The sequence below is a fragment of the Sinocyclocheilus anshuiensis genome, unplaced genomic scaffold, assembly GCF_001515605.1.
Source record: "Sinocyclocheilus anshuiensis isolate Anshui unplaced genomic scaffold, SAMN03320099.WGS_v1.1 scaffold861, whole genome shotgun sequence".
Classification (NCBI taxonomy): Eukaryota; Metazoa; Chordata; class Actinopteri; order Cypriniformes; family Cyprinidae; genus Sinocyclocheilus; species Sinocyclocheilus anshuiensis.
The window spans coordinates 166,819-187,840 of record NW_015554217.1 but is presented as its reverse complement, the minus strand read 5'-3'; the positions used below and the strand labels follow the sequence as shown (position 1 = coordinate 187,840).

The following is a 21,022-nucleotide window of genomic DNA, read 5'->3' as shown; positions in this document are numbered from 1 at the left end:
ATATATATATATATATATATATATATATATATATAGCCTATTCAGTTTTAAATTTGTTAAGGTAATAAGATGATTGTTTACATGCATAACAAATATTTGTGTTTTAAATATTAAAGATGCCGTCAGTCGATTAAGATTAAGGCTTTTTAATCACGATTAATCACAATTCTCACGATTAATCACAAGTTAATCCTAGAGAATGTGATTCTGTGGTGAATTATATTCGCAAAGTATTTCATTTAACAAAAACATACAGTTAAGATGTCCTTCATCCGTAACTCAATCACTGACCTGAAATCACTGTTGTTTATTTATGGTATGTAGGCCTACCTGTTTATGGTATGTCACTATAATTATGAGCCCAGACACATCGATAAAGTTCCACAAACCAGCATTTACAACCAAAGTCCCTCTTTGTTACAACTCACATGAAGCAGAATAAAATTAGCCTAATTTCATGTAAAACTTGGCAAATGCATTAAAAGCGAAAATTTTTCAGAATTAATCGCGTGTATCAATGCGTAATTTTTCCACAGCTCAAAATATTAAGTAAAGAAAAATCAGAAGTAAAAATGACTGGAGAACAGTTCTGGTTCCTCTTCATGCTTCCAGTGAGGCGGCAGTAGTTGTGGCACTGGTGCCGACTGCATGTCTGTAGTGCGGTCTGCAGGGGTGGCATGAGGAGGCAGTGAGGCATGCAGATACGGCAGCGTTTAGCGTTAGAGACCCTGGCTATACACACTGGCTATAGTGGTGTTTACGAGACCTACACTACAGATCAAAGGTTTTTGAAAGAACTTTTTATTTTATTTTTTTAGCAAGGGTGCATTAAATTGATCATAAGTGAAAGTAACTAATTTTACTGTACATTGTTACTAAAAAAAAATCTATTTAAATATATGCTGTTTTTTATTAATCAAACTTTCTGATCATCAAAGAATCCTGAGAAAAATGTATCACAGTTTCCAGAAAAATATTAAGCAGCACAACTGTTTTCAACATTGATAATAACAAATGTTTCTTGAGAACCAAATCAGCATATAAATATGATTTCTGAAGACTTCAGACTACTGAAAGATTGGCCATCACATTTTAAACTATTCAATTATATTAAAGTATAAAATTATAGATTTTAAGGTATATTTAAATAGAAAGATTATTTTAAATTGTGATGACATTTCACAATACTGTTTTACTGTATTTATGATTTTAAAAAATGCATATTGGTGAGCATAAGAGACTTCTTTCAAAAACACTGAAAAATCTTACAGACCTCAGACTTTTGAAGGGTGACCTTTTGACTTTTTTTAAAAATGTTGTTGTATTGTATCTATGCATTTATAATAACTTACTTTTGTGAAACATTTTACTTGAAATGTGTGCTTGTGTTATCTTGCTCTAATGCCGCTTGAATTTATATTTTGTTAACTAATGCAATTACATTCATGCATTATAAGTATTGCTAAACTGTTTTTGGGGCCACTGTATGTGTGTGAGCAAACTCAAAATACACACTCAAAGGACACACCAGTGATCTATAATGTGTGTCCATTTTGTTCAAAAGAATGCTTGAATCTATGGAAATTATTCTTCATATTTTTGTACAGTTAAACATATAACAAGCATTATCATTTGATAGACTAAAGGCCTGTGCTTCAGCAGATTCTTTCACTGCATGCATTAGAAATGTCAGCAATATTTAAATATCAATTAATGATGATGATAAAGAGTATTTTATTGATGGAATATCACTTAATTTTATGGGTTATCTCATTGCAGGCCAGAAATCCAAATTAACACAGATTAAACGGTCACAGGAAAGACATCAGGGGGCAGACATCTTTATGAGTTAATCTTCTCACCCATTAATGAGTCTTCTACTAGATTGCTTTAATTAAAAGCAAATGTGAAGGGTGATTTGGCTGGCTTGCTGAGAGCTGTCCCACTACATAACGCATTAAGTGATTTGATTTCGCTCTCATTACTGTAATAATGCCCTGTTAGGACAAAACAATGAAATGACCAGGTTATCCGGATATTAAACGCACGGTTCCTCTTCGGAGCTCAATCAGGGTTAATGACAACAGGGTGGCAAACAGAGCTGAACAAAAGAATGGACACTTTGAAAGAGGGCTGTAAGATTTAGGGCTTGATTACTACTTGAGCTGCTTGATATAACTTATTATTTACTGACTTTAACAAGCTCTGAATGCATTTTCGCTCAAACCTGATTGGAACAGCTTTTCCAGTAAAAGCTCCTCTCCTGTCCCTCTTTTAATATTAAAAGAAACGCTGTAACACAGTGACAGGCTTATGTTAAGGACACTTTATTTAAGGCTTACAATGATAAAGCAGAAATATGTTTTTGTTATACTTCTGATTAAAGTTGAGATCATATGATTGCTGCTTTAGTGCTGATCTTAACTCTGCCGGCTGGCTTCCTGGTGCATGCGAAGGGGATTTTACACAGTGACAGTAATTATCCCTTTTATCACCATCCTTTCGTTTTAGAACAAAGAACAGCTAATCCTCATTTTTTTTTGTAAAGCATGGAATTGGTATGGAAAGAGATGTCAGAGTGGACAGAACATTGAATCTGTTGCTAATTCCATTGAATCTATTGCTAATACCAAAAGCATTGTTTTCTTTCTTGTTGTAAAGCATGACATTGTAAGAGATGTTAAAGTGGACAGACCACTGGATCTGTTTCATAAAGTGTTATGCATTGATAGCAACATGCACTGCCGTACAAAAGTGTGAAAATGGATAAGATCATGATATTTTAGCAGGTTGATTCATATTTTTGTGAAATATATAAGTCAAAAAATTATAATCAATTATAATAAATTATAATTAATAATCTGCAGTTTTATAAATGTTGAATGAATATTATTACCATAATTTTTAATTACAGAAGAGTTTAACAAACTGGGTGTGTGAAATGTTGATTCATTATGGCAGACGCATAATAAATGAATTTTAATTATACATACTATTTCTCATTTATTGCAATTGATCAAATTCATAATTTATCATAAATTGCAAATACATAATAATACTGTTATTGTTTGATCCTATAGAGCTGCAGTATAAGATCTATTGTGCCCAATGCACAGAGGCCAGAGGTGACTTTATTCAGTCTATTCTTCATGTGGGTTTCCTCAGCATTAACACATGCTAAACTTCACGCACATCTCTGTATTTCAGGTTGTCAGTAGGACAGATAATGTGCATTATTTTATGTTACTCATTTATTTTTGCTCTAATCTTGTCCAAATGAACTAAAGTGATTGGTGGTGAGAGAGTCAGAGAGGATTTACTTTTAGTTGGGATTCTCCCTGTTTTTGTCATTTACGGAACATTTCCTTCAGATTAGCCAGCCCACGCAGAGCACATTAACTAAAGTAAATTTATTTAAATTATTCCATTATTATTATTATAATTTCCCTTGTCTGCTCTCAGAAAAACATTATATAATGAATCAAAAAGGCATTAGCTCCTTTATCCTTTTATATTCCATCCATAAAAGGTAGTATGCTGGAGGATGAGAATTGGATTTGAACAGGCTAATGCCATCCATAACAAATGAGAGTCTGGATGAGGTTTTAGCGTGCAGCAGAGCATATGGGAAATAGTGAAGGCTGTTACCTTCACTAAGGACAAATGGATCTTTTTTTTTTCTTTTTTCTAAAAAATCATATCATGGTACACTTCAAAAAATTTTCTTTGATCAAGGAGATAATCTAAATTGAATATTTTTTAAAGTGTTTTAGTTTATTTTTCTGAAGTTTTACCAACATACAACTTTCAGGAACACTTCAGAAGTTAATGCATCTTGATGAAGCTTTTAAAAGATATAGATTTTTTTTTTTTCAAGTTGAACCGCAAGAAAAGTAAGGTTGGTTAAATGTGTGGTTTTCAATGTATAATTAATTAATAGTTCAGCTTATTATTCTGTGAGATATTGTTATGTTGCAATGAAGATGATTTTTGAATGTTGCAAGTCTTATTTGTCTCTTAGTTCATAATTAACAATTAAGGAGCTTGAATGATCTCATAACGTTACATCAGCCTTAATACATAAGTATTGGTGGTCAAAACCTTTGAAATGCTTTCAGAATGGTTTCTAGTTAAAAATCTGTCATTTGCCTTAATCAGAAAATACTGAAAGACAGGCTATACCATGTGATCCCCCCCCTCTTTTTATGTACGCTCTTTCGCATACATGTAATACACATGATGCTGTATAAGTGTCACGAATCAGGCCTCTGTGGCTCTCTCCGACGGCCTCCGGAGGGCACACTCTCCTGAGTACTAACGTTCATGGACTACATTTCCCATACACCCCGTACCTGGGACTGATTACTGGCACAGGTGTTTCCCCTTAGCTTCCCTATTTAAGCAGCTCCCAGACTCTCAGTGTTTGCGAAGTCTTGTATTGCCCCGGCTACATTTCTGAGCGTTTATCCCCTGTCTTGTTATCTCTTGTGTATTACCTCGGACTGTTCTTACTAGTGTGATTCTCTGCTGCCTGCCCCGACCCTCACTCTGCTACGGTTTATTCTCCTGGATTCTCCCTGCTGTTCGTGACGCTGTTGACTGATTACTGCCTGTTTAACTCTGCCTTTGGTTCTAATAAAAGCTGCAGATGGATCTGCACGCCTCTGACTCTCCGTTACAGAAGACTTTGCCACACACGGAACCAGCAACGATCTATCAGCTAACCACCGAGGGACAAAGGGGAGGCGTTGTGCTTTCTGTTGCAACTGTTGAGGTACGTCTGTAATGAATGCTTAAGATATAATAGGGGAAGTCATGTATATATATGCATTGCTGTTTGAGGGGGCCGGTCAGAGTGCAACAGTTTGGAGGGATGGCCATCGTCCCCTTCCCCCTCAAAGCTGTCTGCCCACACTGATTTTTGATAAGTGAGAATGGTCTAATATTAAGCGGGCCGTTGCCCCTCACCCCCTGTTGGACCTTGTGTCCTAGATAGATGCGCTCACACACATGCATGTAAAATGAGAGCATATGGTCCTTTCAAGCTTGCACTGTGCTCGCAGACACACTCAATGGGAAACGTCAAATGAATATCATCAAAACCATCTCCATCCCTCTCATTATGGGTCACTCATTGGCTGAAATTCACGCTCAGATGGGGGCATCACATGTTGCATGAGAAAGTGTAGGAGGGAACCACAGATTGGCCTATACAACAGGCCTAATGATGGTTAATTAAGGTCACGAATGAAGATGTGCCACAGGTCATGTAGCTGCCACAGCCTGGTAAACTTTAACAAAACTCACAGGGCCTCGGTGGAGAGACCAGCTGGTGCCATATTGAAAACAGCACAATAAAAGTGTAATTGGCTCTCTGGGTCTCAGGAGGTTAAGAGGAAATATTAAACAGTGGAAATGGGGCTTGAAAATGGCAACGGTAACTTTAAAGAATTTGTGCAGGACCTGTCGCTCTTATGACAAGCACATTTCAAGCAAAATATTTCCTATATGGAAGATTGGTTTGATGTTTTGTTTTCTAATGCAATTAAATGTGGCTCAAGTGCCCTAATGCAAATCTGCTCAAATAAAATGAATCAACAGATTCAAATTATAAGCAAAACCATTATATGTGAGTGGAAAATTTTTAGATACTGCAATTCAGAGCCAATTGCTTTCCTTGGGATATAATTTGAGAGAATTAGGCTACTTTTCTCATCCAAAACGAAAGGACTTTTTGGGGAAAAAAGTATCAGTGAACCAATTATTTTCTTACAATCTAAACTGAAAATCTAAATAATTAAAACTAACTTTAATAGTGTTAGTTTTAGACGTGTCTTCATGAATATATAAAACAGGAAGGTAACAGAGGGATTTAAGCCGACTTATTATCAACTATAATTCTGAATTTGTCTAACGAAAATATCTGAACTTCACAAAAATTATATGAGTAATTTGTAGCCTATAGTCTTTTTATAAGCATTGTCGTTCATTATAACATTGCTGCCAGTTACACTGCTGAGTATGTGAGGGCGGGCCTCTGTATCATTACCGCGAGAGCGATTCGAAAGCTTACGGAGCCGTCTGCTCTCCATACTCCTCGCGGTACTTTTTGATGTCAAACTCCGACCAGTCTGCGTAGCGCCACTTCAAGTCGAACACACCTATTGGAACAAGTAGTATATAGTAAATAGGGTCCTGAAACTGCAGCCTCCAAACTGGAAATTGTGACAAATGTGGTCATGCAGAATCAGTAGAACATGTACTTATAGAGTGTGATGCATATGAAGGAGCAAGATTTCAACTAATTCAAGCTTTAGGATCATTCGGAATAAATAATTTGTCACTTCAGGTGCTGTTAGGAAATGGCCCAAAGCAATCAAGAATATTTCATGAATTAATTATTTTCTTAAAAGAAACAAGACTGATCAATAGAATTTAGGATACAGTTGTAGTAAATAAAGCGGGAATAATTGGCGTTGTATTTTTGTTTTTTTTGTTTTTGTTTTTGGCTATAGTTCTCAAACTTCCAATCATTATGCGCTCCACACTCCTATCCAGTAGGTGGCGGGAATGCACCATTTAAGTTGGTTTGCCAACCGCCATTAAATTTAAAAGAAGAAGAAGAACTGCAGCCTCCGTAGTATTGATTGGAACGTGTGACGTGCGTATTCGCTCCACGTCACCTTCACGCTGGACGTTACTGACGTAATCAAAACGAGACAAGAACGACTTTTGGCAATCATTCAAAGGGAATATCATGGCAAAATCTCATCATGGGTATTCATCGACACCGAAAACACGACTTGCATTCGAAGGAGTATGATCTTGCCACAGAGAGCTAGGTATAACCGTCTTAAATATATAACTACATTGACTCATAATACTGAGATTGATATCCATTCTCACACTACTCTTGAGAAACGAGGCTTAAGTTAATTTAAATAAAGTAAAAGTAAAGTATAAAGTAATTATTTTGGATTAATATGCTCACCATACCTGTTTTGGTGCATCTCTAGTTTGTATTTTCTCACTTAACGTTAGTGTGTGTGCTTATCGCCCAATACGACACAGACAGATACAAAAATAATGCGTCAAATATTGATTATAAATATTGGCAAATCGAGAATTCACTTAAATGAATAGCTTACATACATATCTATATATTGAACTGTCATCACAGTCAGAAAATCAGTGTTGACAAAATAACCGTATTTTTCATATAACGCATAACGTTACATAAAATGCAGCAGCTGTTTTTCAGGTGTTGCTAGGTTCTAGTAGGAACTGCTGAAAATTAGGGAAATTATTTACAAATCCCTAACAGTTATTTACAATTTGTGTGATGAATTTGACATACCATAGTTGTGGTGGAAAATATAAGTGTATTTGTGATATATATATATATTTCTTTTCTCATATTTACGGTTATGTGAGAACAGGTATGTAAATATGTTTTGGATTTGTTAAACATGTAAATCTTTGTTAGCTGTAAGTAAAACAACATTGTTTTCACTTGGGTGGGTGATATTTCAGACTTGTGGTTTTATAGCAAATTAAAACTCCTTTTTGTAATGTTTTTCTTGTTCTGGAGGTAGTGGAGAAGGCCGAGAAGCCTGCTGCATTGGGAAATTGACTCCACATCATGTAACTCTGGCTGCCATTATGAGGTTCCCAAAGCTAGCTTTCATCTTTATGTTTGTGGGCTGCCTGGTGGTCTACCTCACCTACGTCAAACGTCATTATGATGACTCCAAACCACCAGTATCTGACCAGCTGCCCCAGCATAGGATGGATACCCATAAACAGTCGACCTCAGCTCAGGTGGTCAGTGAAAATTTCCAGTATGGTATTATGCTTGATGCTGGGAGCACTGGAACCCGGATTCACATTTTCAAATTTCAGATCGAGCCAAATGGTATGTTAAAATGTAAAAGGTATTTGAGTCCACTTGTCCATTTCAGTCCACTTAAAGAAACACTGCATATAAGACCGCATTTTCGGCCTGTTCAACATAACAAAAGCTTGTTCATAACAATGACTTCAGAATTTTCTTCTGTAATTGTAGTCTGGTAACTTCAAATATGTACACTATATACAACAAACTAGCATGCAGTGTTATTATTATTATTATTATTAAATAAAACTTAAAAATGGTTTTTGTTAATTGATACAAGCTGAAATAAATTAAAATGTAAATGTTAGATGAAAAACTAAAATAAAAAAAAATAAAAATAAAATAAATAAAAATAAAAAGCTAAATTGAAATATTAAAAAATAATAAAAAAGGACAAAAGCACAAAAAATTACTATAATAGTTTATAAACAATAATAAAATAGCACTATGGTAAATTACTATGGTAATATTTCCCACCAAAATACATGAAGTCATTGGTAAATGGTAAAATTAATTGAAAAAAAAAAATCATAATAATTTATGATGTTTTTATAGTAGTTTCAATAAATATAGCTATAGTATTTTGGAGGAAATACTGTGGTAATTTTTTGTATTGGCTGGTTAGATCAATTTAACTATTTATAAAAAAACAAACTGGTATTTGAAAACTAGTAGCCAAAACATATTTTGACAGTTGTGGCTGTCATTGAAATGCCGTAATGCTTACTCACCTAATTATTTATTAAGTTACCTTACTGCCAAATACCATAGTGTTACTATAGTAAAGCCATGCATATGTTGACTGTGTGGGCGTTATGCACATATTTTAGGTTTACTGCCTAGTGCAGCACTGATCGTCTAATAGCTTAACTATCGATTCGAATCCCAATTCTGAGCTAAATCAGTTATGTGCTGCTTTAGCCTTTATTGTTAAACCTATGATTATCATATTATAATTGTCATGTTATAATAGACAGCAAGTAGTCTATGCCATTAGGCACACTCTCTCATGCACACACATGCATGTACACATCATAGCTAAGCATCATGGGTCAAAGGTCACACTTATACCAAAGTTTACATAATAAACAAATGTTTCAGCCTCTGATAAAATCCAACCATACTCGCCACAAGCCATGAGGAGTCCTCCTACTGCAATTAATGTTACTGTTATATACACTACCTTTCAAAACTTTGTTTTTAAAAGATGTTTTTAAAAAGAAGACTTTTCTGCTTGTCTTTGTGTATTAACAGAAGCTGCTAAATTAGCCCATGAGACTTTTAGAGCTATAAAACCTGGACTGTCTGCATATGCTGATGACCCAGAAAAGGTAACCAGTAAAATGTGATTAAGTTTTATAATTGTGAACCCATCACAGATGCCTCAGGTTTGTGATAGTATCTTTTCTGTCTGCAGTTTAATGATTATATTAATGTTGTTTTACAGAGTAAGGAGGGACTTTTGGAACTGTTAAAAGTTGCTAAAGACACTGTTCCTGACAGATTATGGAGTTCTTCCCCTCTCATGCTCAGAGCCACGGCAGGGCTCAGACTGCTGCCTGGTGAGAAGGCCACAATTCTGCTGGACAAGGTCAGATAACCATTAGTCGCCAAGTAAACATTCATTATATACCCTCTAACAGTTACATATGGATAGTGCTTTCAGTTAACTAAATGCATACGATTACTAAGGTTTTAAGGTGTCTGAAATGCATTCACATTTATTAATCTGTCAGAGGTTTTAATAGTACAACCCAATTTGGGAGGTGTTAAATGACACGGTAACATTAGAAATGCTGTGATGCAAAGTTCCAAAGCAACAGTAAACTGTAAAGGGTGGAGTAAAATCTATTATTTATTTATTTAATTATTTATATTCATTAAAGGTTTAGTAAGTATTATAGAAGTGTGTTAAAGTTATAGAGATGAGAGCTATGTCTTCAGGCATTTAATGTTCAGCCTGTCGACTTAGTATTTCCTAATTATGGCGCAGGTTTCAGTATCTGTAATGTCATGCAGAGTTAAATCTAAAGTCTTTTTGCCGTAGGTGAGGGAGGTGTTTAGCGAATCCTTGTTCCTGTATAGACCAGACAGTGTGTCAATCATGGATGGCACAGATGAAGGTACTGTGTCAGTTACTCCTTTCCCATATGTTAATAATGTCAGGTTCGTAATAAAAAGTGTATTTATTTTCAAATTGTAATAGATTATAACTTATAAATTGTAATAGATTGCAACTTTTAAGCACTGGCTGCCATATCTGCTCTGATTGAATTCTGAAAGGAGTAATCTATTCCACTTGTCACTTTTTAGCATGTAATGCATTTAACAACACAGCTCTTTGATTACTTATTTTGACAGTCAGATTATATGAATAATTATTCTAATAAAATTAAATATTTTTCAGAATAATAATAGAATATTAGCACTTTCATTTTAAGTCCAACTTGAAAATCAAGACAAAACAACCTTAATAATATATGTTTGTAACATTAATATATTGGCCATGAAGTCAAAAAATTTGACTTTACGGTCTCAGCTAACAAACCAAATAAGCTTTGAGTGGCAGCACATTTTAAAGTTATTGTTTTAATATTCGGAAACCTGAGGAAGCACATCCTGAAAGTTCAAACAGATGACAATGTATTATAAATGTTGGAATGGCAACTAACTGAAATATAACTACTAAAATTACAAAATCTCATAATAATAAAAATAAATACATTTAAAGCTAAATTTAAATATAAAAATATATATATAAAAAGGACAAAAGTACGTAAAAAATTACTAAAACTTAAACTAAACTTAAAATGAAAATATGAAAATAAAAGCTCATTCAAAATGTTTTTAAATACTTTAATATGAATAATACTAAAATAGTACTGTGGAGTGGTAAATATATTTCCCACCAAAATACCATTGTTACTAAAGATGATAAAATCCTTAAAAAAAAAAAGATCTCATATTTATAATTTATGATGACTTTGTAGCATTTTAACTTTTTAGGGTTTATATTCAGAAACCTGAGGAAGCACATCCTGAATGTTCAAACAGATGACAGTGCTTCTCATTTCCATGATTGTAATGTTGCAGTGATTTGCTGTGCTATGATCCATGCAGAAATCTGTCCACCATGAATGTGAAACCAGCAGATGTTACTGTACATCTGTAGCTCGTCAAAAGCCTCTGGTCACTGCGTTTGCACTTCTGGCAGAAAGATATAAGTTGTAAATTGAAATTTTCTTCAGTAATAGCTTGAGCTGTGTGTATTCTAACGATAGATAATGCGTATATGGGACTGTAATCCAATCCTTTAAAATAGTTCACACAAGTAATAATGAGCCCAGGGGATAATGTCCCGTGTGCACTATAATCTCAGCAAACAGATTAGCACCCATTAATTTGCTATGCAGTAAATTCCTTTTTAAAGATAAAAACTAGTGTTTAGCAAAAGCCAAGTTGATTTTTGTTGATATACAAGTTGTTTTTGGGCTTAATGGGCAGCAATTTGTATTTGAGATTTTGTTGTAAAATGAATGCTTAAACTCTGCAGGTCCCATAACCGGATAATCTGAGTCTCATTATCAGTGTGAATCTAAACTCTCCTGGACGCACAAGCTTACCCAACCAGATTAGTCCATCATAGCAAATCATACAGACTTATTGTTAATGCTGTGCCTAAGTGGGATATGTGAGGGAGATAGCAGGGATGGGAGTTTATAGACACTAAGTGAGTTTGGTTATTTCTGAGGGCTAAAGCCCCATACTTTGTTAAGAAGTAACCTACATTCAAAACAAACATACAGTTTATAAGAGTTTTAGCATAGAGATCCAATGATGCACTCACTCGGAGAGTCTTTGTGATCCGGCCGGACCTTGACTTTATGTTAATTCTAAACTCTCTAAATTCACCAGCATATGTTGTACACTCCTGTTCGAACGTTTTGGTCAGATTTGTTTTTTTTTAAAGGTAATTAATACTTTTAATCCATACAGTTTATAAGAGTTTTAGCATAGAGATCCAATGATGCACTCACTCGGAGAGTCTTTGTGATCCGGCCGGACCTTGACTTTGTTAATTCTAAACTCTCTAAATTCACCAGCATATGTTGTACACTCCTGTTCGAACGTTTTGGTCAGATTTGTTTTTTTTAAAGGTAATTAATACTTTTAATGAGCGAGAATTCATTACATTAATCAAAGGTGACAGCAAAGACATTTATAATGTTACTAAAGGTTTCTATTTGAAATAGATGCTTTTATTCATCAAAGAATTTTGAAAAAAATATGTATCATGGTGTCCACTTAAATAATAGGCAGCGCAATTGTTTTCAGCATTGATAATAATAAAAAAATTTCCTTTAGCAGCAAATCAGCATATTAGAATTATTTCTGAAGGAACATGTGACACTGAAGACTGGATTAAAATGGCTTCTAAAAATTCAGCTTTGCCCTCACAGCAATTTTACAGTGTTTTTGATCAAATGAATTGCAGCCTTGTTGCAAAAACATTAAAAAATCTTACCGACCCCAAACTTTGGAATGGTATTATAGCTTAGATTTGTTATACTTTAAAGGTCTCATTTGATGATTTTTTTTTAAATACCTGAGGTACACTGATAATGTTGGTCATAATTTAGTTCATGTCCCTTAAAATTAAAGTCTGTTTTTAAGCTACTGTGCCTTTAAGACGTTTATGTAAATTGTCTTTTCACATATAAAATGAGTGCTTTGCTATCAGGTCTTTAACTTCCCCATCCTTAAATGACAACCTTTTTGCAAAGCCTGCATTCTAGTCTTAAAGATTCAGAAAACAGTGTGTTCTGAAATGTGCCACACAAACTCTTACGGTCAGACTGAAATGTTGAAGAATCTTCTTAAATAAAAAATGTCAGCTGCTAGTTTCAGAGGTTGGGACGTTTTGTACACATAAATATGTAAATGTGGGCAGTAAAGTTTTAACAAACTAAATTCATCTGCCTGACATGAAAACATTTCACAAGTTCAGAACGAGATGTTTTTTGCAGCTTAGTTTCAGTAGATGTTCTTTTTGGGCTGGGATGAAGTTTTGTGATGTGAAAATATTAAAATTTTTATAGTACATTGGTCTCTTTTATCTAAAAAGTTCAAGGAAAATTTGACTCCTCAATGACCTTTATTTATACATGTGTCAATTGTGGTATGCACAGGGTTTCTGCAGGTCTATAAAAATCTTTAAAAATTTAGTTATCAAATTTAAGGCCATAAAAAGTCTTAAACGGTACAAGAAAGTCGTAATTATGATTTCAAGAGGTCTTAAATTGGAAAGACAAGAATTGCGATATTGCTTAAATGTGACGATTAAACTTCAAAAGGCTATAATTTAATTGAATAAATATGATCGCTGCACGTTTCAAAGTCAGCTGCTGTGCTGCTTTTTGTTCAGTCGTTACCGGGGAATCCGCTACATTCTGCCACTCCAGCCTCCTGCTGGCAGAGAATTAATTTACATTTTCAATAAGCCCATCTACTGTTTTTGCTCAGACCAATGTGAAAATTAATCAACCCATGTCTTTACGCTGCAAACACGCAGATTTGTAAATGTGAACCGATGGATCATCAAATCTAAACAATTAAGACCCTAAGATATATATTTATGTGTTATTTAATTAGTATAATAATTAATTGATGATAATTGTTTAAATTAATATAAGAATTGATCATTTTGACTCACCCCTTTTCTGAAAAATTGTTTAAAGGCTGAAATGTGAAGTTTATCATTTTATAAAGCCTTTTGTTTTCGTGAAAACCTGTATCTGAACTGTAAGTCATACTTTTATAGTCATTTTACATTTTAATATGTTAGCATAGACATTGCCCTACCCCGCTCATATGATATTAATTTGATTGGTACAGGTCTTAAAAGTCTTAAATTTGATTTTAAAAATCCTGCATATACCCTGTATGCAGAATTCTTGTACTAACAATTAATGCACATTTGTATTTACACAGGCATGTCAGCTTGGATTACCATCAACTTTTTATTAGGTAAGAAAATTTAAGTAGTCACATTATTTTTCATGACATAAGTGACAGAACAATGACAGATTAATTTGGATACAAATTTATTACCCTGCCCTCATGCAATTTTTTTGTTTGTTTTCTTCTTTACTTTTACTTGAAAATGTTTGGTTTGATCTTAATATAATTATTTAAAGTCTCTCTCTCTCACAGGTGGTCTTCATGGTTCTGAGACTCCTACAGTAGGCATGCTGGATTTAGGAGGGGGCTCGACCCAGATCACACTTGCTCTACAGGATGAAGTGAGTCACGTACATGCATAAATATGCACATATAGCTGTAACCCCTCACTAATGAAGCCATGTCACTCCTAACAAACTACCTTGATGGTCTCCCGTCCTATGCATTAATCCGCAAATGTCCTGCTAATCCGATAGGCCTAGTAAATAAAGGTTGTTGTACATTGGGCTGGGAGAGTTAGAGTGATTCTTGCTCTTGAACTAGGTCAGGTCTTGTACAGGGGATTGAGGACCAATTTATCATGTCATTACACAGTTTCTCCGAGAGCTTTAGTTCCAAACATGAGCTCAGATGAGAACTGCTCTGCCGATTGTAGCATAGTTATAGTTGCTGACAGATATTGTGTTAAATATATAGTCTGGACAAGAAACATGCTGAAGCAGGCGGTGATGAGATTAGTACTAGAATAGTAATATTTGTCATTCTACCAAATTTCTACTTAAGAAGAGAAGAAAGCAACCTGTAATGCATTAATATTTGATTGTTTGTGTTTTGTTCCTGTGCAGAAAACCATCCAGACCTTACCCATTGATTATGTGACATCGTTTCAGATGTTCAACATCAGTCACGCTCTCTACTCACACAGGTAAAGTGGGCGGGGCCTAGGTTGGCATCAGAATGTGTGGCAAATCATGTAATGAATAAAGCATTATTAAACGGTTGAATTTCTGAATACTGATCTGATACTGAGACTTCTGGTGTGCGATATTGTTTTAAGAATGTGCAAGCTGACATTATTAAGAATGTCACTCACTTTGCAAAAAACAAACAAAAATACGTCCTAAAGCATTCACTGCATGATGATACCTATCGGCCAATAACTGATAAAATACAATATCATGCAGCCATCAGGCTAGACTTCATTACGTCCCATTTAATAATCCTCAGCACTCAGAAATACAGTATCACCATATTACTCCATCTGTTTAAAAACTTCAGCTTTCTCTGTGGCTTTTTCTGTACAGTGACGTTACGTGATTTGCAATCCTCTAGAACAGTGATGGGCAAACTTGGCCCTTCCAGGCCACTTTCCTGCAGAGATTTGGTCCAACCCTGATAAAACTCACCTGCCTGTAGCTTTCTAGTAGTCTTGAAGACATCTAGTTTCATCCTAGTGACTGAAAGTTAAACCACTGCACCATTATCCCAAGGTCCTTTGAAGATTTGTTGAAAAATAATAATTTAAAGCAGTGATGGGCAAACTTGGCCCTTCCAGGCTACTTTCCTGCAGAGATTTGGTCCAACCCTGATAAAACTCACCTGCCTGTAGCTTTCTAGTAGTCTTGAAGACAATGATTAGCTGGTTCAGGTGTGTTTGATTAGAGTTGGAGCTAAACTCTGAAGGAAAGTGACCTGGAAGGGCCAAGTTTGCCCACCCCTGCTCTAGAAGTAGGGTCAAACCTCTGGCCCATGTTTGACACCCCCACCTGTTGGTTCATGTGCTTGGTCAGGGGCGTCCAGGGCTTTCTAGGTTATGTGAGCTCAGTGTTTAGTGCGGGAAGCACAAGTGTTTATGAGGCAGTGTGTGTTCGCTTCGACCCGCCTCGCTCTCCTGATTAGAGCATAATCACACAAGCCTCCAATTACAATCCCATCGCAGGACTCATCTCCAGATCACTAGAATTACTAGTTATTCATGGAGGGAGATTTGACACAACAAACCCTCCAGCAGGGACCAACCAAGCAAAGTCTGTACTCATTGACATTTACTCTATTAAACATTTAATAAAATAAAAATAAATAATAATAATATTTGTTTTGTATGTTCATCCCATTAATGTCTCTTCTCTTTCTCTGTAGTTACCTTGGCCTGGGGTTGATGTCAACCAGACTTGCTGTGTTGGGAGGGTTTGAAGGACAGCCTTGTATGTGGTCTACAATCTCTCTTCATCTTTGGCTTTTAAAGACCTCATTCGCTCAATAAATCAGCCAATATCTAATCTCTTAATAGCGCACTGAAGATTAATTCCTTGGTGGCCAGCTGTTGCACTGATATAGCTGAGGCCAGCGAGAAAAACTGCCATCAGTGCAATAGCTTCCACCTGTTTACTACTCAGATTTACATTTAGTACACTACAGATGTAATCAGATTTCTTTGTTTATAGTTTTGTCCATTGTGTAAGTGTATCCCGTTTCTCTCTGAGTGGGCTCTAAGGTTATTATGAGCAAAGACATTCATGTGTTTGTAAACGTGTTTTTATGTTTGACCACCAGGTGGCACTATAGAGCTCATGTTTGGATTTGTCCTCAGTAGTGTCACAGTTACCCCACATAGTGGCAGTAAAATTTTTGTGATATGCATAAATAAATCATTTGGTTGCTCTGTGTGTGTGTGTTTATTTTCAGTAGCAGGACCCCAAGAGCTGGTTAGTCCATGTCTTGCCCCAGATTACTCTGGACAGTGGGAGCATGCTGAAGTACTCTACACTGTTAAAGGGCAGAAAGCAGGTATGAAAAACGCTGTCTGCCTGGGTTAGGTTTTTGTATGTTCATTTTTATGTACATTCAGTTTTACTCCCCAGAATTTTATCATTATAATATGATATTTTATTTAAAAAAGTATAAAGTAATATATATATGTAGTGGTGCATTCTAAGGTACATAATATTTACAATAATCATAATTATTAAATATTAATAATAATAATGTAACTTGTAACTTTATTTTATTTATGTTAATTACAATACATTTTGTGTCAATCATCCAGCTTAAAGTAAACAGCATCACTTGTATGTTTGCTCTCTTTTAGGGGAGCCCATCTATGAGACTTGCCTTACAAAAGTGGAAAAGATGATCTACAAACGTGTGAGAAAAATCGAGGGAGTGAAAGACATGGACTTCTACGCATTCTCCTACTACTACGACAGGGCTGTGGATCTAGGCCTCATTGGTATGAGATTAGTTTGATTGCTACCATTTGATTTCATTCAAACATTGTTTTTCAGATTTAAGTGAAACAAATAATGAGGAGACTTTTTAATTTTTTTTTATTTTACTAAATTACAAACACTTTCTGTGTCTCTGACTCAGATGAAAGCACAGGGGGGACTGTCAGAGTCAGTGATTACATTGAAGGTGCCAAGAAAGGTAAGTGTGTTTTTGTAATTGAATGTAGTTGTATTTGTCTGATTTTATTGTGTCAGTATCTGACAAATGTCAGTAAATTTTTTTTAGAAAGAAATCTTTAATTTAGAAAAGATGCATAAATTGATCAAGACCGTCAATAAAAACCTTTACATTGTTACAAAAGATTTATATTTAAAATAAATGCTGTTCTTCAGAACTTTCCATTCATCAAGGAATCCTGAAAAAAATTATCACGCTTTCCGCAAAAATATTAATAAGCACAACTGTTTTCAAGATTATTAATGATAATAAATGTTTCTTGAGCACCAAATCGGAATGGATTGAATGTCATGGAAATAAGTTACATTAAATAAATTCTAGTATAAGAATGTTCTTAATTAGTGCATTCGTTTTTTTTATTAATTTCAAATCTAGGTATGATCAGGTTGTTTTTAATAGGTGCCATTTAGAGCATTCAACACTTACACACAGGAATATATTAAAAGGTGAACCACCATTATTATGCCTTCCTTGTCAAACTACAATGATTGTTAAACATTTTTTATTGCACTGTATTGTTTTTAGTGTAAATGGGCAACAATTTTATAAAGAGATGTGATTAACTGATGTATTTAAAAAAGTATCACTTTAATGTATTTTAGATTTTTTTTCTAGTATTACCCTTAAATATCTTATATAGCTTCTAGTTAATTGTATGACTATTGCTATTTATTCTGTTTTCGCCATGAAAATAGCCTTGCTGCTGACATGACGTTAAATAAATAAATGAGCACCAAATTTCTGAAGGATCATGTGGCATGCAAAATATTAAAGGGGTCCTAATAAGCTTTTTCACTTTTTCAACTTTAGTTAGTCTGTAATGTTGCTGTTTGAGCATAAAAAAGATCTGCAAAGTTACAAAGCTCAAAGACCACTTCAAAAGGAGATATTTTATTTAACAGAAATCACTTTTCAAAAACTACAACGAACGACTCGTTTGGACTACAATGCATATTTTCCGGGATTTGTGATATCACAAATATCGACGAATGGGACGAGACCTGGTTGAGCTGCACTAGAGAAGGTAGCGAGTGTTATCACTATGTTGGAGACACGCTAGCTTTCCCAAGGCAGACGAACTTAGAGTGGTTACAATCATCCGGGTTTAAATCGCACTCAAATTGATTTGATTTTGACGCAATATTTACACTGAAGCTGCAGCAGGCAGCTAGGTAAGGGGCATGACATTTCCCGACCAGGGGCCGAGTGCTGCCAATCACAACACACACTGGCCCAGCTAACCAATCACAACACACTGGCCCAGCTAACCAATCACAGCAGATTTCATATTTCAGGGCCTTCATTTGATACAGGAACTATTCGAGCCGTTCATGCCAGACTGGGGAGGGAGGTGTTGTAATGTAAAATATGTGAAAAATAATGTATTTTTGAACAACCTAGTATGAGAGCCTGTTCTAGTACACCCCCAAAACAAAATCAAGACTTTGTAAAAGAGCATAATAGGACCCCTTTAAAATAGAAAACAGATATCTTAAATTCTAATAATATTTCACAATATTACTGTTTTCACTATATTTTTGATTAAATAAATGCAGCGTTGGAGAGCATAAGATTTCTTTCTAAATAAATAAATGTATAAAACTTACTGTGGGAGAAATGTCATGGTGCCATTATTACTATAATGTTAGATTATTAGTCAGAGCTGCTCAAATGTAAATGTGTACCTTGAATGCAGTCACTTTGGAAAAAAACATCTGCCAAATGCATAAATGTAATGTAAATGTACATTTAAAAAATAATCCACTCCGTTTACTTTTGCTTAAAAAAAAATCATTAACTCTCTTCTGCTCCAGTGTGCAATAACATGTCAGCCGGAGGGATAAAGGAGTCTCCGTTCCTGTGTTTGGATCTGACTTACATCTCAGTACTTCTTCAGGAGCTTGACTTCCCGCCTGACAAAGAGCTGAAGGTGTGCTACTCTTGATTTATGATTCCTGACTTAATAGGACTGTGAAATAGTTAGTGTGTGGAGACTTTTGGACCCAGACAGTTAACTACAGCAGTATGCGATTTATCTGTAATATTTTGAAGAACAAATGTCAGGGGTGATGCTGTGATTTTGTTTAACCCTATCATTCTGTTTAAATTTCAGCTGGCAAGACAAATAAATAACGTGGAGACTAGCTGGGCCCTCGGTGCCACTTTCTATTGCATAGAGTCACTCCATAAACATGGAACGTGCTGAAAACATAAGACACTCGCAACATTTGAACCGCTCCACAACCCAGTAAAGCATTAACTGATTTTAATGCTCTGGGGAAAAATATCAACATTGATTGTATTTGCCATTTTGTCATTGAATTTATTCCAAATGTGAGTTTTTATACATACCTCTGACTTTCTGAATGTTTCTGTTTTCTTACTAGTATGTTAAGCTATGTGTGAAGGTTAAATGTATGTACTGGTTTGGATGTTTACAGCATGTCAGAATCATATTAGTCAGGGTTAATTATATAAAACTGATCAAAAACACGTGATTGCCTCAAGCTTGTAACAAGAAGTTTATTTTAGATTTAATTACTTCGTAGCTTGTATATTGATTTAATATATTACATACAGTATGTTTAAACAAATCATGTACTTAGTATTAAATATTATCTACTCTCAGAGGGATGAAAAACAGACCAGAGCTGTTACTGTCATGTCCATGTACTTTTCTTGTGTAGTTATAAACTTGCTGTTTAATGTGCCCATTATTAGACGTGGGAAATATGTTTATATAAAATGCCATATCAATACAATCTGAGAATGTTGAAAATGTTGCTCTGTGTGAAGTATTGAGAAAGTGCAATTGCACATTAAGTTCACAAGAAGATCATAAAGTGAGACAGCAGGATGTGGTCTGTCTTGTGTTTGCTCCCATCATGTCTTTCACCTGTTCAGACATGCTGCTGTTCTTTCTTGGTACCAGCAGGTGTCACAACACTAAAGCCTGCACACTGGCAGGCCAAATGTCACAATATATTACTCGGTGTTACTCACAGGATGGCGATTAAGTTTTTTTTTTTTTTTAAAGTGTGATTTATTTTCAAATCCATATAGAATTTACAATATGATTGTCCTTTTCGTCGTTTGTGGACCTGAAGTAACATCTATCTCTGGGAAGCATAAAAAACAAATGATGGGAATCTCAGTGTGGCAATGGAAGCCATTGTCCATATTGAAAAGAGTACATTGTAAAGTGTATATTGAGAAAAAAAAAAGTATATTGAAAAGATGTATTTTGCCTGAAAGCACAGTAATTCCGCTCTAAACTCATGAAATAATTGCATTGCATTAAGATAACACTTGAATGATTAATGAATTTAAATGTACAAATATTAACTAATCACTCAATATGAGGTCATAAAAAATATATATTTTATTTAAAGCCACCTTTCGAGACACTCAAGGGTACTTTGCATAATATAAAATAATTTAATAATTGTTTTAAATGTTTAAAAATAGATGGAAATCAAGCATGGCTTGTCACTGCATGTAAACTACTCATAAATAAATATATTCATTACTAAATATACGTACCTGCAGAATTCAGAATTCACTTTCTAAATCAGACTCCTCCCACTTTAAATGTTTGCTTGAAGGCTCGTTCCATATACGGCCAGATTCTGGATCTAAATCAATCCGGAATTGTTATCAATAAAAAGTCTTTATATAATGGAATCTCGGCTCTTATGAAAC

General features: G+C 34.9%; 1 protein-coding gene across 3 annotated transcripts; it reads left to right on the top strand.

The window, feature by feature from the left end:
• Positions 1-6,657: 6,657 nt before the first annotated feature.
• LOC107671134 (ectonucleoside triphosphate diphosphohydrolase 6-like) lies at positions 6,658-20,343 on the top strand. Of its 3 annotated transcripts, none has more exons than XM_016463985.1 (14): positions 6,658-6,842; positions 7,596-7,915; positions 9,149-9,225; positions 9,342-9,485; positions 9,942-10,017; positions 13,886-13,921; positions 14,108-14,196; positions 14,701-14,780; positions 15,995-16,059; positions 16,541-16,642; positions 16,944-17,084; positions 17,225-17,281; positions 19,135-19,250; positions 19,434-20,343. In XM_016463985.1, exons 1-14 carry the CDS (start codon positions 6,820-6,822, stop codon positions 19,524-19,526), a joined length of 1,419 nt encoding a protein of 472 aa, XP_016319471.1. In that variant the 5' UTR covers positions 6,658-6,819; the 3' UTR covers positions 19,527-20,343. The 3 variants fall into 3 exon arrangements, with proteins under 3 accessions (XP_016319471.1, XP_016319473.1, XP_016319472.1); XM_016463987.1 differs by having other exon boundaries at positions 6,709-6,842; positions 7,592-7,915; positions 19,434-20,342; XM_016463986.1 differs by having other exon boundaries at positions 6,712-6,842; positions 16,544-16,642.
• The last annotated feature ends 679 nt before the right edge of the window (positions 20,344-21,022 follow it).

Excerpts from the sequence above, each read along its gene's own strand:
- LOC107671134 (XM_016463985.1), top strand. The coding sequence starts at position 6,820 with ATGATCTTGCCACAGAGAGCTAG. Across the intron at positions 7,916-9,148 it reads ATTTCAGATCGAGCCAAATG|AAGCTGCTAAATTAGCCCAT; the intron begins GTATGTTAAAAT and ends GTGTATTAACAG. Across the intron at positions 14,197-14,700 it reads CACTTGCTCTACAGGATGAA|AAAACCATCCAGACCTTACC; the intron begins GTGAGTCACGTA and ends GTTCCTGTGCAG.